Genomic DNA, 15,896 nt, shown 5'->3' on the forward strand with positions numbered 1-15,896 from the left:
GACAATATTGTATAGATGTGTACAATAATTTCATAGAGACCACTGATCATTTTCTGTGTCTACCTGGTAACGGTTGTCTAGGTCATGTTGTTAGGCTTGTTAATCATGATATTCTATTGCCAAAAGTCTCACAATAATATCGTGCACCGTCACAATATATCAAATTATATTTTTTCTATATCAAAAATCTTTTCTTAAACGTATGATTATGCAGATCAGCCCATGTATTTGAAAGTGCACTACACACATTTTCCTTTCTGCTGTGGTCCATATTAATCCATTAACATCCCAAGAGAATAATTAGTCAACTACGGAAGATTTTGGTGGGACTAATGCTGGGTGTCCACTGATTTTTTCCACCTTAAGCTGTCACACTACACTGATGAATTAAAAGTACACACATCCACATAAAAAACTACAATCACAGCTTGTCTGACTTGTCGTGTGTGTGCGTGTGTGTGTGTGTGTGTGTGCGTGTGCGTGCGTGCGTATATATATTTACATTTCTGAAAAAAATAAATGAAAAAAAGAGAAAACACCACATTTTGATTTGATTTTGAACATTACTTGTCTGAGATTCCTTTTTTTTTGAAGAAGAATCAAGACCCATTTTGAACAAAAGAGACCCACAACATATAGTCCACTCTGATAATGATTCACCGTCTTCAGCAACATTCTCATCAAAGATGGATGGCTCTGTCATGACTTCATACACTTACGCACACTTGCTCTCTCTATCTTCCTACATTATTGCAAATGGAGGAGAAAAAAGCCTTTCCTCACAACAGCAGTGTCCTCACAGGCCGGGAGTGACGATCGTTCAAAAGCCCATCAGAACGCTCTCTCTCCTCTGCGTCGTGTCCTTGGAGAATCCTGACTCAGAGCTCTGTCAGCCGTACCAAAAAACTGCTAACCTGTTTCTAACACATACTCGCTGGTACATGCTACACACTCACGCACACATTTATGGCTAGCTTCTCTGTACCGCCTGTTACGATGACGTTCTAATCCACCGAAGCCATCTTGAACTAATCCTCACCTCCTGTTTGTCATCTGTTTCCACCAAAACGGACCACAATCAAACGGGTTGTTCTGTCCAAAAAACTTACCCAACTTTCTCTTGCCTCCGTCCAGTACCTGGATTCTCTCCAGTTCAGCCAAGCATGGAGGCTCTGGAGAAGAAACATACAAAGAAGGATGTCATTTTATGCATTTTATTCATTTTGTTTTGACGACTTGATAAAACGCACTAAGACTTGGGACTCAACTTGGACTGGAGCCTTAAGACCACTTGTTTTTTTTACTAAAAACTCCCTTCTCTGTTGATTTTGATAAAAGCTAATATCCTTGAGCAGATAATTATTATTTAATTCTATTGTTTTGTCTGATGTTGTAAAGTTTTGCTTTGTAAATTAGCAAATGTTATGTTTTTCCTCAAAGTGTATATTGTATAATCGGGACTTTGTGACAAAAATGAGGCTGATGCACCATGTATGAATATAATAAGTGTTTTTTGTATCTCGTCAAGCAGGAAGTAAGAGCTGAAAGCAGCACTCTGATTGGCTGTGCTTAGGTGGTCCACCCCAGTTTGACTTCAACATCTAAAAAAGCTCTTCTAAAAATGTGCATGCACCTAAAATGAATACATGTGGATATTAACAATGTGCTTAAGGGTTTGTGTGAACTATAAACTACTTAGACCCCATATTTAATAACTCTAATCCAACATAATGTAATGTTACAATCCAATGGGCCTATACGTTTAGAGACTTCAGTGATCACTTCTAATACAAATCGATAATTTTTCTTCTTTTAAAATATCTGTGTTGTGTGTACGAGTCTGCTCTGCATATCAAAACTCACATTCTATCTTTACTGGAACAACAATGGCTTTTGTTTCTATAGATAACTCTTCTCTGCCGCTCCAAAATAATTTCACCCGTATTTTTTCCTGGCTCGGCGGAAAACAGACTCGACTTCAGTGGGCCGTGGGAGCAACAGGCTGTCAACAAGCTGCAGGGATGTTTTATGCCTCCTGGTTACTATGTTCCCCACAGGCCTGAGAGCAGAGTGTGGGCAGAGTGATGGAGCCACACACAGTTCAGTACAGTACGTTAGACTTAGATATGGTGCAACAAAGACTTATTGGAAGTTAGAGCGATCCTTTGGGAGGATTATGCCGGCCCACATCAACACGGAGTTCTGAAGCCTGGAGAGGGATATGTTCAGACCCAGGCTACAGGGCAGGACGTGACACCAGGCAAGACACAGGAAGAACTTGGTATATGATCACATTTTTTGGCCAACTACTTCGCAACTTAAGTTTCCGTCTTATGAATCACAACTGTAGCCAACCACGGACGGAAAGTTCTGTCTTAAGGACTTTATTGTATCACGTGATGGGGCAAATCTAAACAAGATAGATGCTGTAACTTAGAGTGCAGTAGGACTCAGGAAACCCTGCATGTGCGACATGTTGTTTGTTTACTCCGTGCTTCTGAATGGATCTCCAGCTAAACTAACATGCTACTGTTTGGCAAGCTTTGGAGCAGATATTTGATATTCTAAACAAGGAAAAAGATTATACTGGATCAGAGTTTGAGGAAGAGGAGCTGGAACTTTGAGACAGAGGCGAACACACACATGAAAACGGGCCGAGTTAGTCTTCCGTGGGCTGAAGTAAAGTAGTAAAACTAGTTTATTTCTTCATGCATGCAGCGCTGCATCAAATCTGCATCATAAAGGGAAGATTCACGTGGCCCATTGTTGTCTGTAATGCTTCTTTTGTTTGTTTGAAGATGGCTGGCTGGCTGTATCGCCCTTCAAACCCATGAAGCCTGATTAGCAGTTGATTCATGCATGTTTGGTTCAGTTGCTCAGAAAAAATACCATTTTCCTCAATACATGCCCACTGCTCTTCTTAAAGATGTTGTAGTTGATTTCTACTGTCCAAAACAGGACTACTTCATTTTAAACTGTTTACAGCAGTCCACGGGTATCGCTCACTTTGCAAATGCCCCCCGAGCATTCTATTCACTGCGATGAGTTTATAATAAGGGCTTTTCACAACTCTCTGGGGACAGAGCGAGTTTTACAGTAACGATGATGATACATACTGAAGCGCTTTGATTCGATGCAGACGGCCCATGCGGTCTCATTTTGCCCCAAACAGATGCTTTTACAATCTATCTGCTGTGGGACAAAACAGACTTTACTTTATTACAGTCCATTTCACTTCATGGTGTATGGAATTTGTATGTCACTGCATTTACAGACAACTTAAAGTAAGAAACATGCTTCTAGCTGTGTTCTCCTGACAAATATCCTGGCTCAAAACCTGGAGATGGGTTCCTGGCGCTGCAGTCTGTGGTTTTCAAAATATGCCTTACTTTAGTGTTTATAACTACACATTGCCTTGTTGCTGTCAGTTGGGGTTGAAAAATGATACATCAGACACAATTTGAATCCAAAAACACGTCTCTCTAAAACTGTACTCACTCTCTCTCCAGAAGCACAGGCACCACTCGGCCGTGGACACTTTGCCGTCCTTGTAGGAGTCGCAGGAGTTGAAGAAGGGCCGGATACAGATCTCATATTTGTCCAGGTTGATGGCGGCCAGCTCGGCCTGGTCCAAGTACAGGTCCCCATTAGTGTCCAGTCTGGAGAACATCCAGCCTATGGAGTCCTTACAGCTGGCCCCCAGGCTCCTGTCCAGCACTGCACACACACAACACAATATGAGACCAAGTGGAAGATAACGTCTGGCCCCTGTGATATTTTACCATTTAGTTTGATTATGATTTGTTTTAAATCATTTTAGAAACCTTTGATTGGGCATTTTATGTTTTACACAAGGGCTGTGATTAGGAATGTGAAGATTATTCTGTTATTCAATCATCATAATTATCCAGGACGCAATATAATCATAAGAACTCAAAAAAGAATAATTGTTAACCTTTTAGACACATTTTTAAGTAATTTCACTCTCTAAAATACTAAACCAGAATGTAATGGTTTGTATATCTAAATATTCAACTTAAATGTATGATTCAGAATGTTTGATTTAATAGAAAAGAGAGAAACTTACTGATTTTACTGTTGTTTGGTCATGGTTTTAATGGTTGTAAAAAATCATATGACTTTTCTAACAATAATCGTAACACTAAAATAAAATCCCGAGCTGCAAATGAATGAAAATACCAACTTAAATGAGCAAACAGCATCAGATGAAATATTTTAACTAATATATGTAATGTTACAAAAACAAACTCAAATATTTATTAGCTATGTGGTTTGATCTTTGCAACCATGTTCACCATTTTACGAGATCAACGTTTCAGTCTTTGCTTAAACTGCTAAAGCTCCAGGATGTGTTTCAAATGTGCATTTAAAACTGAATCTTGATTTCAACACATATCTAAACACAACCGGGCAAATGCGCAACTGTAATTAGATATTTCTATTTTGTTTTTCATTGAGAACTCTTAGATTAGCTCTCGGATGCCCTCTGCTGACATTGGTTCAGAGTTTGAAGCCTTTAAAATGAAAAATTAGCACTGTCGCTGTCACGCTAAGAAGCACATTCTGTACTGCTATTCTGTACTATACGCTTTATAGTGAAGACAAATGTGTTGTCGGCAAAGGGCTTTTTAATTAAGTCGTCTTGTGTTTTGAGAGCCACTACATTAATGTCTGCTCTATCTAATATGCACACGTGGATACAGGGCTAACACAATTAAGGCGGTAAGGCTGGGACATCTATTTATTATTGTCTATCTCTGCTTTTCTTATGGGTCGAGTTTAGACAATTGAAGAGCCACTGAACACAATTCATTCTCATAATAATTTAAAAAAGAGATTGCAAGTGGTAAGTTTAAACACACTGTCTTATGTCTTCCACTAATATTGGCATAATTTAAAAAAATATGTATACAGCGAACTGGGAGAGAGATTTTTACCCCATTGAAATGATATGGAATAAATTGTAGAAAAAGATTCAGTTGTATCATCAGGAAAAATATTTCGACTCTCATTTAAGAGTCATTCTCAATCTGCAGACCCACCGGGCGGGACCTCATGATAGAGGAAGTTATATAAGGGATAAAGTTACTTATTTATGGATATGGCCAAATGCAAGAAAGAGGGCCATGAGGTGGTTGATATACCTTTGCATTAGCTCAATAACAATACTCTATAATATTAACTACAATATTTTGAATGAACCATAAAATGAACCACAAAAGTGCAAAAACAATACTGTTTACCTCTGTTTGGGAGATTACACAGTATTGTAATCTCCCAAACAGATTACAATACTGTCTCTTATTTAGGCTTTAATCACAGACAATATGCTCAATCTTTTAATTTTGCATATCTCAAAACAACAACTGCGATATTATACATGTTTAAATATATCTCCTACCTCTGCATTTTTCAATAGCGAACATGTAGTGCAAGCCCCATAAGATGTATTTTTACCAAAAATTCAAGATTAAGAAGTTTCAAGAAAACGATACAATGTCAATTTCGATGTTAAACACAGTATGCTTGGGTAAAATACTCGCACTTCCTCAGCATTAACATACACATCTTGCTCAAGTAATGAACCAGTATTTCTCTGACAAAGACTTCAATGAACCATATCAGTCTTCATGTTCAGTCCATCAATGCAACACAAGACGGGCCCTTTTCCCCAGCTTTAACTGAGCTGTTTTGGCGAACAAATGCATATAGTAGAGAGGCTGGTGAATATTCATATGGGACTTTGCAATTCAAAAACATTTGCATAAGTGTGTCAACTGCCAACAAAGTTCCTTTTGCATCAAGTATGAGAATCATCCGCACTGAAATCTGTGCTGGTAATGTCATTTCCTGACATCTACAGTCACCAATATATTTTTTGAAATGTATTCTCAGTTAATAGAGATCATTTTAAATAATCATGAACCGTTAAATAATACAGGAATCACATGTTTGTAGAGATGGAGGCTGCAGGGTGAAATGGCAAAAAAATCATCACGTTGATTTGGAGTTGATTAGCCTTTTTCCACATGAATAACAAATAAACATGTTTTTCATTAACATGAACAAGACAAAACTTTTGATCAGTGCCACTGAACACAAAAAAATACATTTCTTCCTCCAAACTGCACAGGAGATTAGCTGTAAACCTCTCAAATAAGACCCAAGCTGACTGATTGTATCTTGATTTGATTCAAATCCATCTGCACAGCCCTAGAGACAGGTGAGGAATACTTTGTGCTTTGCAGGGAAACATTGATTACCTACAAATGTCAGCCATTGCAATTTGAAAGATATTGCTAAATTCTAATTATGGTTTGATTTTGATTAATAATATAACTATAGACCCTTCCAGGATTGATGTGTTTACAATAGCTGTGCACACAGCCTGGTAGGCCCACTTGTGTTTACATTCTATGCTATTCATTTGATTGGGCAGCAAATAAAATGTGTTTCTGTCATTTGTAGACACTGCACAAATGTTTTTTTTAATATGCTCATCACATTTGCCAAAGCATAATAACTGTTAACTGACTTTAACCTATGGTATGTAGGATTTGTTGAGCGTAGGTAAACAAAACAAACATTTTCTAGTCAAACTGTTGGTACCGGCTATGTTTTTGGTGCATTACTGATGAGAACAATGTTAGATTTAAGAAATGTTTATTAAGAGGTTGTTAGCATGTACACAAAACACTTCTACAAGTGTTTTCCTTCGAGGCTCTGGGGTCACCGTGGGGTGGGGTCACCAAAACAGCTCTGGTTTGATATCGTTTGTGTTGTTTGGAGGCTAACGCTAACTACTGCATTGAAAATGCAGTAGAGGCCACACATAGAATGGTACTAGGCTGAACGAGTCTATAGTATACTACATTTATTTGAACTATATAGACTCCAAATAAATGTAGTATTAATTTGTATGGTTGCAATCATATTAAAGGCGCTGTAACTGAATTTTACCATCTTAAGAATTTGAAAAATTCTGAATACACTGATTGTTCACAACGATGAGTTTATGAAAAAAATCTCACACCTTTCAGTAAAGGTAAAACTCAAAACAATAAAGCAAATAATAACTAGCATGCTAACAGAGCACTTCCTGATTCATGCCAATCCAACAGCTCTATAATGTGATGCAGACAGCACACTGCGGTCTCGTTTTAACCCTAAGAGCTGCTTTTACGATATATATTTTTACAAGGGTAAATATTATATATAATATTATATATAATATATTAATATATCAGTTATGCCTTCCACCTAACTTTCAACTGTTCTTTTGAAAATGGCATCCTTGAAAAATGCAACATTTATCTGGCGCCAACACGAGACTTTCCTATTCCTGTTTCAATTAGAGCAGGTGCTTATCGGGCCCTCGCACACAGACCATTTTATCGCTTTGAAGGACAATTTTATTCAACTTTTTCAGCTGCATCCCACGACATTTAGAAGTTGACTCCTTTCATATGCTTGCTATTTGCTTTGCCAGGCAGTGGTTTTAGGCAGACAAAAAGACAGTGAGAAAGGTGTAGCTTCAAATTGCCATTAGTTCAGATTACAGAGCTCTATATAAGTTACGTATGGGATGTTTGCATTGGGCGTTTATACATTATGTCTAGGCTGAATGTGCCTCTAGATATAGGTGGAGATTGAATGTACCGTACATGTGAAGGTTTGAAGACTATATTCTTTATTGGTACTTTATCCATGCAACTTAAAGCACAGATATGCTAATGCTAATGGAAGCACGGTTATAATGAACGTGATTCAATGGCAGATATGCTCAGATTGAGTTTGACAATGATTTATAGACTTAAAAAAAGCACAGAAGATCTCTGACGCTCTACATATGATGTCACAAATCTGGAAAATTTGGAACAGACTGTTTCCTGAAGCTCAGAAGGAGGACTTACTAAACAAGATCATCTAATCTAACGAATCAAACTAGCGTGAATGAAGCTTAATATAACTCTATGTATGGTTGTATGTTTTTGATGAGGGAACAACGTTAGAACATGGTTAAAGGCTCAAATAAAGTCAATTTTGCATAATACGTGTCCTTTCAAATAATACAAACCTAAGGAAATGATGGGAATCTGAATGGTTGGAAATGCTGTCAGGCAACTAGGATTTTCAGAATTAGACTTTACCAAATGGTACTTGGACATCGTTCCATAGTTTAAAGCTGAGAAAAGTTCATTTAGCATATGGCTCCTTTAAAGTAAGTCATGGAGGCTATAGGAGGGAAGCACTAGCCTGATGCAGTGTTGGGCACGCTGCTCTTGGACCCGCTCTTGCTGTTGTTGTTTTGTTTGGCGTTGCTCTGCAGAAGCTGGAACCAGTCTCTCAGACGCTCGCCCAGATCAGCCATATCCTGCCCGGTGCAGCTCTCTGTGGGAGAAGAGGAAATATAAGCAATCAGACTGGTTATAGCAGCAAGATGATCATTTCTGCTATTGTTGTATTTTTGTATTCATTATTTTATGTTCGGTTGTTTAGGGCGGTAGAATTCTTTTTCTTAAATTCAATTAATCTAGAGTAAATATGAGATTTGACCCAGTTTAAGCTGGTGCTGACTGATGTTGCTTGAGGACGTGTTGATTGAGTATACTTGCAGACAAAATAGTATTTTAATCAAAAACACTTAGGTGCCATTTAGGAGTATTTCTTGCTCTGTCTGAGTCATAAAACCTGTTCTCTCAGCACATGGCATGTTTCAGAGTCTGTTTTAAGTCTAGATGGCAATTATTATTATTACTAAATTAGTGGACAATTAAATAAATGATTAGTTGAGATAAATCAAGTAATTTGTTTCAGCCCAACTGTTGTTAACTGAAACCATTTTGTATCCTGTTTGTACTGGATATGTATGTTTCCAAATGAGTATATGCTCGTCTACAGCAACAGTGAAATAACTGCATTATACGAGACAAAATATATTTTCAATAAAAGAAAGATAAATAAACGGACACAATTACGTTTTTCTGCTGTTTTTCTGCTTGTCTCCATGGAGATGTTACTGATTTGTCAAGAATGTTCCACGGTAAGGCATTAAATGTATCTATGTCCATAAACAAGCTACAGGTCTGATCTGTGGAGGGGTCAGTCCACTCACTGACAGAAAACATGTTTTTTCAATAAAATAAAGGGAGTGTCTGCAGAGCCGCGGCGCGCGGCCGAAACTGCCATGTTATTTTTGTCCCGGCCGCGCGCCGCGGCTCCTGAAACTGCGCCGCTATTTGACCGCGTTTTAGACCGCGCCGGGTTATGGTTAGGGTTAATGTTAGGGTTAAGGTTAAGGTTAAGGTTAGGGTTAGGGTTAGGGTTAAGGTTAGGGTTAATGTTAAGGTTAAGGTTAAGGTTAAGGTTAGGGTTAGGGTTAAGGTTAAGGTTAAGGTTAGGGTTAGGGTTAGGGTTAATGTTAAGGTTAGGGTTAATGTTAAGGTTAAGGTTAGGGTTAAGGTTAAGGTTAAGGTTAGGGTTAGGGTTAAGGTTAGGGTTAAGATTAGGGTTAATGTTATGGTTAGGGTTAATGTTAGGGTTAGGGTTAATGTTAGGGTTAAGGTTAAGGTTAAGGTTAGGGTTAGGGTTAAGGTTAGGGTTAAGATTAGGGTTAATGTTATGGTTAGGGTTAATGTTAGGGTTAAGGTTAGGGTTAAGGTTAGGGTTAATGTTAGGGTTAAGGTTAGGGTTAAGGTTAGGGTTAATGTTAGGGTTAGGGTTAAGGTTAGGGTTAAGGTTAGGGTTAATGTTAGGGTTAAGGTTAGGGTTAATGTTAAGGTTAGGGTTAATATTAAGGTTAGGGTTAAGGTTAAGGTTAGGGTTAGGGTTAGGGTTAAGGTTAGGGTTAAGGTTAGGGTTAATGTTATGGTTAGGGTTAATGTTAGGGTTAGGGTTAATGTTAGGGTTAAGGTTAAGGTTAGGGTTAGGGTTAATGTTAAGGTTAGGGTTAGGGTTAATGTTAAGGTTAGGGTTAAGGTTAAGGTTAGGGTTAAGGTTAGGGTTAATGTTAAGGTTAGGGTTAATGTTAAGGTTAGGGTTAAGGTTAGGGTTAAGGTTAGGGTTAATGTTAGGGTTAAGGTTAGGGTTAATGTTAGGGTTAAGGTTAGGGTTAATGTTAAGGTTAGGGTTCAGGTTAGGGTTAAGGTTAGGGTTAATGTTAGGGTTAGGGTTAAGGTTAGGGTTAAGGTTAGGGTTAAGGTTAGGGTTAAGGTTAGGGTTAAAATTAGGGTTAATGTTAGGGTTAGGGTTAAGGTTAGGGTTAATGTTAAGGTTAGGGTTAAGGTTAGGGTTAAGGTTAGGGTTAATGTTAAGGTTAGGGTTAAGGTTAGGGTTAAGGTTAAGGTTAGGGTTAATGTTAGGGTTAAGGTTAGGGTTAATGTTAAGGTTAGGGTTAGGGTTGAGGTTAGGGTTAAGGTTAGGGTTAATGTTAGGGTTAAGGTTAGGGTTAAGGTTAGGGTTAATGTTAGGGTTAAGGTTAGGGTTAAGGTTAGGGTTAATGTTATGGTTAGGGTTAATGTTAGGGTTAGGGTTAATGTTAGGGTTAAGGTTAAGGTTAGGGTTAGGGTTAATGTTAAGGTTAGGGTTAGGGTTAATGTTAAGGTTAGGGTTAAGGTTAAGGTTAGGGTTAAGGTTAGGGTTAATGTTAAGGTTAGGGTTAATGTTAAGGTTAGGGTTAAGGTTAGGGTTAAGGTTAGGGTTAATGTTAGGGTTAAGGTTAGGGTTAGGGTTAAGGTTAGGGTTAATGTTAGGGTTAAGGTTAGGGTTAATGTTAAGGTTAGGGTTCAGGTTAGGGTTAAGGTTAGGGTTAATGTTAGGGTTAGGGTTAAGGTTAGAGTTAAGGTTAGGGTTAAGGTTAGGGTTAAAATTAGGGTTAATGTTAGGGTTAGGGTTAAGGTTAAGGTTAGGGTTAATGTTAAGGTTAGGGTTAAGGTTAGGGTTAATGTTAAGGTTAGGGTTAAGGTTAGGGTTAAGGTTAAGGTTAGGGTTAATGTTAGGGTTAAGGTTAGGGTTAATGTTAAGGTTAGGGTTAGGGTTGAGGTTAGGGTTAAGGTTAGGGTTAATGTTAGGGTTAAGGTTAGGGTTAAGGTTAGGGTTAATGTTAGGGTTAAGGTTAGGGTTAAGGTTAGGGTTAGGGTTAAGGTTAGGGTTAAGGTTAGGGTTACGGTTAGGGTTAATGTTAGGGTTAGGGTTAAGGTTAGGGTTAATGTTAAGGTTAGGGTTAATGTTAAGGTTAGGGTTAATGTTAGGGTTAAGGTTAGGGTTAATGTTAAGGTTAGGGTTAAGGTTGAGGTTAGGGTTAAGGTTAGGGTTAATGTTAGGGTTAAGGTTAGGGTTAAGGTTAGGGTTAATGTTAGGGTTAAGGTTAGGGTTAAGGTTAGGGTTAGGGTTAAGGTTAGGGTTAAGGTTAGGGTTAATGTTAGGGTTAGGGTTAAGGTTAGGGTTAATGTTAAGGTTAGGGTTAATGTTAAGGTTAGGGTTAATGTTAGGGTTAAGGTTAGGGTTAATGTTAAGGTTAGGGTTAAGGTTAGGGTTAGGGTTAAGGTTAGGGTTAAGGTTAAGGTTAGGGTTAGGGTTAGGGTTAAGGTTAAGGTTAGGGTTAAGGTTAAGGTTAGGGTTAAGGTTAGGGTTAGCCATGAGGCTATAAGATAAGATAAGATAAGATATTCCCACATGGGGAAATTTCATTGATGCAACGTTAAGGTTAAGGTTAGGGTAAGGGTTAGGTTAGTATAACGGCTATAAGGGAAATGCCGCGGTCCCTGAAACTGCGCGGCCATTTGACCGTGCTGCGGCTCTCCAGCCACGGCCTAAAATAAAACCCTGACATGAAGTAAAAGCTAGGTAGACACATTTAATGCCATACTGTGGAACATTCCATTTAAAGCAATAGCATTTCCATGGAGACAAGCAGGTGGCATATCCTCTACTATGCAGTGCACCTTTAAGACATAATCTCATTTCAGGCTAAGGAAAAGAAAAACTTACATTACCTCACCTAATATTGTGATTGTCCAGCTCCAATGTTAAACGTGAACACATCATCATCTGACAAACTTTTCCTGAGTCACCTTGAGTCACATCGTGCAAAGCTGGCACCATGACTGCAGCTTCCTTCTGTTGTTATTGTTACTATTTATACTGGGCACATTTTCTGTCACCAGCCCCATCTCTGCTCTGCTCCTTACCGCGTTTAGCGTCCTTGGCGGTGGGAGCGGCGGTGGGACAAGGACACAGGCCCGCGCACTTCATCGTCAGCTCCTTCCCTGTAAGACAAGCCTGCTGCTCCAACTTGCACTGCAAACAAAAACAGCAAGGAAACAGCATGAAATAACAGAAACACATTTCGATGAACAACGGGGAGAGCAAATATGCACTGCAAAAAAATGTGCAGCAAAATTACAATGATATGAGGAAATATAATATAATAATACTTTTTTCACACACTTTGAACCCTGTGGCCTATACAACGATGCAGCTCATTTAAAGGGGCTGATGACGTGGAGGGGCCCTCAGCAGGAAGCTCTCACTTGCTCGCTTGGTAAGGACAAGCACAGGGGGAGAGCCAGATGTGGAGGAAGACAGACACAGGTAAATCAGCTCACGCAGAGTCATCAAGGACAGAGGGGACATTTTTACAATCCAACTCATGTTCGCAGAGAAATTATTCTGAAGAGGAACTGAATTTAGACCTCTAAATGCAAAGTTAAACATGGAGCGTAGACATGTGATATACAGCGGTCTGCATTTTACAACCCGCCCCGCAATTAAATGAGACCCGCGGATTAAAAGTAATTTCTCATGTGGAACCTGCGGCTTATAGACAGGTGCAGCCTGTATATGTAAACAAAAACAAAAAAAGACTTTGACTTGTCTTGATGTGTTGACATTTACTTTCCGAAATACAGCTAATCGATTGAGGGGAAAAATAACGTTTTCACAATGATTTGGGTCATAGTTAGCGTCATGATTATTTGAAACTATATTTATATTCTGCCAAAGAATAGATAGGCATTATAGAAATATAATTTATTAGAACTGTTTTGATTGAAATGTGACAACTGCACAGTGCTATAAAAAAATAGCTACTACCCAATAGGCATTTTCTTTTTTCAAACTAAATTATTATAAAATGTCATGAAACATCATTAACATTAAATAATCTAGTTCCTGCCGAGGAAACAGACATATCAACTTTAAACACATTGTGTTATTCTGTCATGTTGACCCAAAGCATTTACATTTATTTTCTTTAAACTAATTTCATTCACTTAATAACAAATAAACATTCAGTTTATTTTTGTTGTGCGTATATATTCAATCTAACCTTGCTAAAAAAAATCCAGATATTTTAAAATTCTAACCTATGCTAGACAATCCTTTCTGCAGTGTGATGCCAAAAAGACTTATAGCTCTTACTTATATCAATAATTCATGAGGCCCCCTACAGTAAGCTTTAATTTGAATTAGGGACTGGCTGCTGCATGCGCTCTCTCACCTCTGCGCGTGCACAAGGTCAGCAATAGTGATCCCAAAGACAAAGCATAAATCAATAGAGCCTCGGGATTCTGTCACCGCCGGCCACCAATTGGTCCTTCTGAGCCTATATATCACGCCTCATTGTCTATGTAGGCCCCATAGGAGGCTCCTTACAACGCTCTGCTCCGAACAGCGATCGCCCGTTTGAACTATTCAAGCATCCGTCCGCACATGCCACGTTACATTAGCGCGTAGGGAACAATATTGTGGCAATCTGTGTCACGCTTTGACAGAGGGCGACGGTACATTTATTATTATAACACTTTTTCCGCGTTGTAATATGTTAAATATACGCCGAGCATATGGTCGGTGTGCGCTGGCGGAAGAGAGTGTAAATGAAACCTTAAAGGCATCGTCCGTATTTAGCTGCAGTGACAGTTTCATAAGAGAGGGAGGCGACCATGAGGAATCGGTTTAAAACGGCGACGGTTTGTTTGATATGTTATTGCTGTGTTGTATTTGATGAAAAAAATAAAAACGTGCATTTAATGAAAAAATAATGAATCACTGTGGGCGATTTGAGAACACAGGTGGAAGTGCACATGCCACTCCCCCGTGCGGACTGATACAACACACGTGTGTTTGTTTATTAGCGTGACGGAGCGCATCGCATCTCTCGTCTCCTGTAGATTTCAGTCTTTTATGAGTCAACTCGAACTGTCTTTCTTCGTCTTCATTTTATCCCGTACACTGAGGGAACTATATTATGATAGATCAAGGCGCTTAGACACGCGGAAACGTGCTGCTTTCATGGGGACGAGCCGACGAGGCTGCAGGTGAGCGGTAGGTGCGTTTTATGATTGATTCGTGGCAGGACTAATTGGCAGTCCACGCCACGAGGAAATAAGACTCAAATTTGGGCCAAAAAAATCGTCCATTCATCCTTTAAGAAACTACAATGATCTAGTTTTGAAAATTACAGAACTATCTAAAACTATACAGTTTGTATGATTATGTTGTCAAAAATTGGTGCAGATCCTTTTTTCTTAGCATCAAAAGTTAAACATTTTTGTATCGTGACATCACTACAAAGTTGTGATCTTTTTTTTTTATCATACTATTTGTTTATTTACAGTTTTGTATGTGTGTTGTCTGCCTGTTTTGTTTGTAACTGACACAAAAGAAGTGCGCCTTTCTTTCCGTACCGACTTTTAATAAATGATTCTGATTCTCGTTTGTATAGTCTAGGCCAGTTGCACCTGACCGTCACAACTGCTCTTAGCTTGTAGTTGGCGTAACATTAGCGTATTAGCATTGTACTGTATGCAACAGAAAGTAACGTTACTTTTAGGATCAGAATCACGGTCATACCTTGGAAGCGTAGTTGTGTCCGTCGGAGCCGCACACGGGCCCGCTGGAGGAGATGGGGCAAGGCTGACAGCTGCCGTCAGGAGATCGGAGAGTGGGCTGCTTCAGTCTGGAGGGACAGAACACACACACATTTGTCTGACGCCCTCTGCTGGCAGCGGCGGGGAAGGGAAGCATTTTTGATAGGGAAAATTTGCAGCGTGGCTATTTGTGGGTGACGCTTAAAGAGAGATACTTTGTTGTGAAAGAAATGAAAGCACTGGTATATGTAGACTGTAAAAAAGATTCTCTCAGCAAGTTATAGAATACATACATTATTACTCGTGCTGTAGTCGACTAAAGACTTGGCCTGTGCTTCGATTAGTCAACAAAAAGTGGAAAAAAAATGTCAATACAGATAAGTAAACAGCATCTGTAAAAGTCAAAAGGAAGATCAGCCGTCCTGTTCAGTCCCAGAACAGCAGCTAACACACTCCATGATTGTTCCTTTCTGCTGTTGTGTAGATCAATCCTTAATAATGCTAATAAAATAATTAGTTGACTAATTAAAAGGTTTACAGCCTCAACTGATTTATTGACTAAGGACTACAGCTCTAATTATGACATGATTAAGAGATGGAAAAGGTAAACTTGTAGGGCTGCAAAATTAATAGATAAAAGAATACACTACTTAAATATTCTCTATCTAGAAGTCTTCACTTACTTTATTGTCCCTGTAGGAAAATGTGTCCTCTTCATTTGACTCACTTACTATATTTCAAACTTAATTTGGTTAGACTGTATTATATAGAATAACAATGAGCAATAGAAATAATTGTTTGATTTGTAAAATAATTGAAAAATGAATCGCTTACTAGCAGTGTTGGGCAGTTACTTAGTAACACGTCACTGTAATCTGATTACTTTTCTAATAACATAGTATTCTAAAGCATTATAATAAAAACAATTAGTAATCAGATTATAGTTATTAGCCCTAGTAACTTTAAGTTTCCTTTTCTGAACAAAATATGTATTTTATTCATATAAAT

The 15,896-nt window shown here is 38.6% G+C and overlaps 1 protein-coding gene across 1 annotated transcript in view; it reads right to left on the bottom strand.

The window, feature by feature from the left end:
* Positions 1-15,896, bottom strand: part of spock2 (SPARC (osteonectin), cwcv and kazal like domains proteoglycan 2) — a 70,519-nt gene that overhangs the window by 4,829 nt on the left and 49,794 nt on the right. Inside the window, exons 4-8 of the mRNA XM_072436647.1 lie at positions 14,872-14,977; positions 12,210-12,318; positions 8,278-8,412; positions 3,499-3,717; positions 1,110-1,172 (exon numbers count right to left, since the gene is read on the bottom strand). Of these exons, the coding sequence (XP_072292748.1) occupies positions 1,110-1,172; positions 3,499-3,717; positions 8,278-8,412; positions 12,210-12,318; positions 14,872-14,977 (632 nt within the window). The remainder of the gene's footprint in view (positions 1-1,109; positions 1,173-3,498; positions 3,718-8,277; positions 8,413-12,209; positions 12,319-14,871; positions 14,978-15,896) is intronic.

Source organism: Eucyclogobius newberryi, unplaced genomic scaffold, assembly GCF_026437365.1.
Source record: "Eucyclogobius newberryi isolate DKJ021-1_F unplaced genomic scaffold, fEucNew1.0.hap1 SCAF_8, whole genome shotgun sequence".
Classification (NCBI taxonomy): Eukaryota; Metazoa; Chordata; class Actinopteri; order Gobiiformes; family Gobiidae; genus Eucyclogobius; species Eucyclogobius newberryi.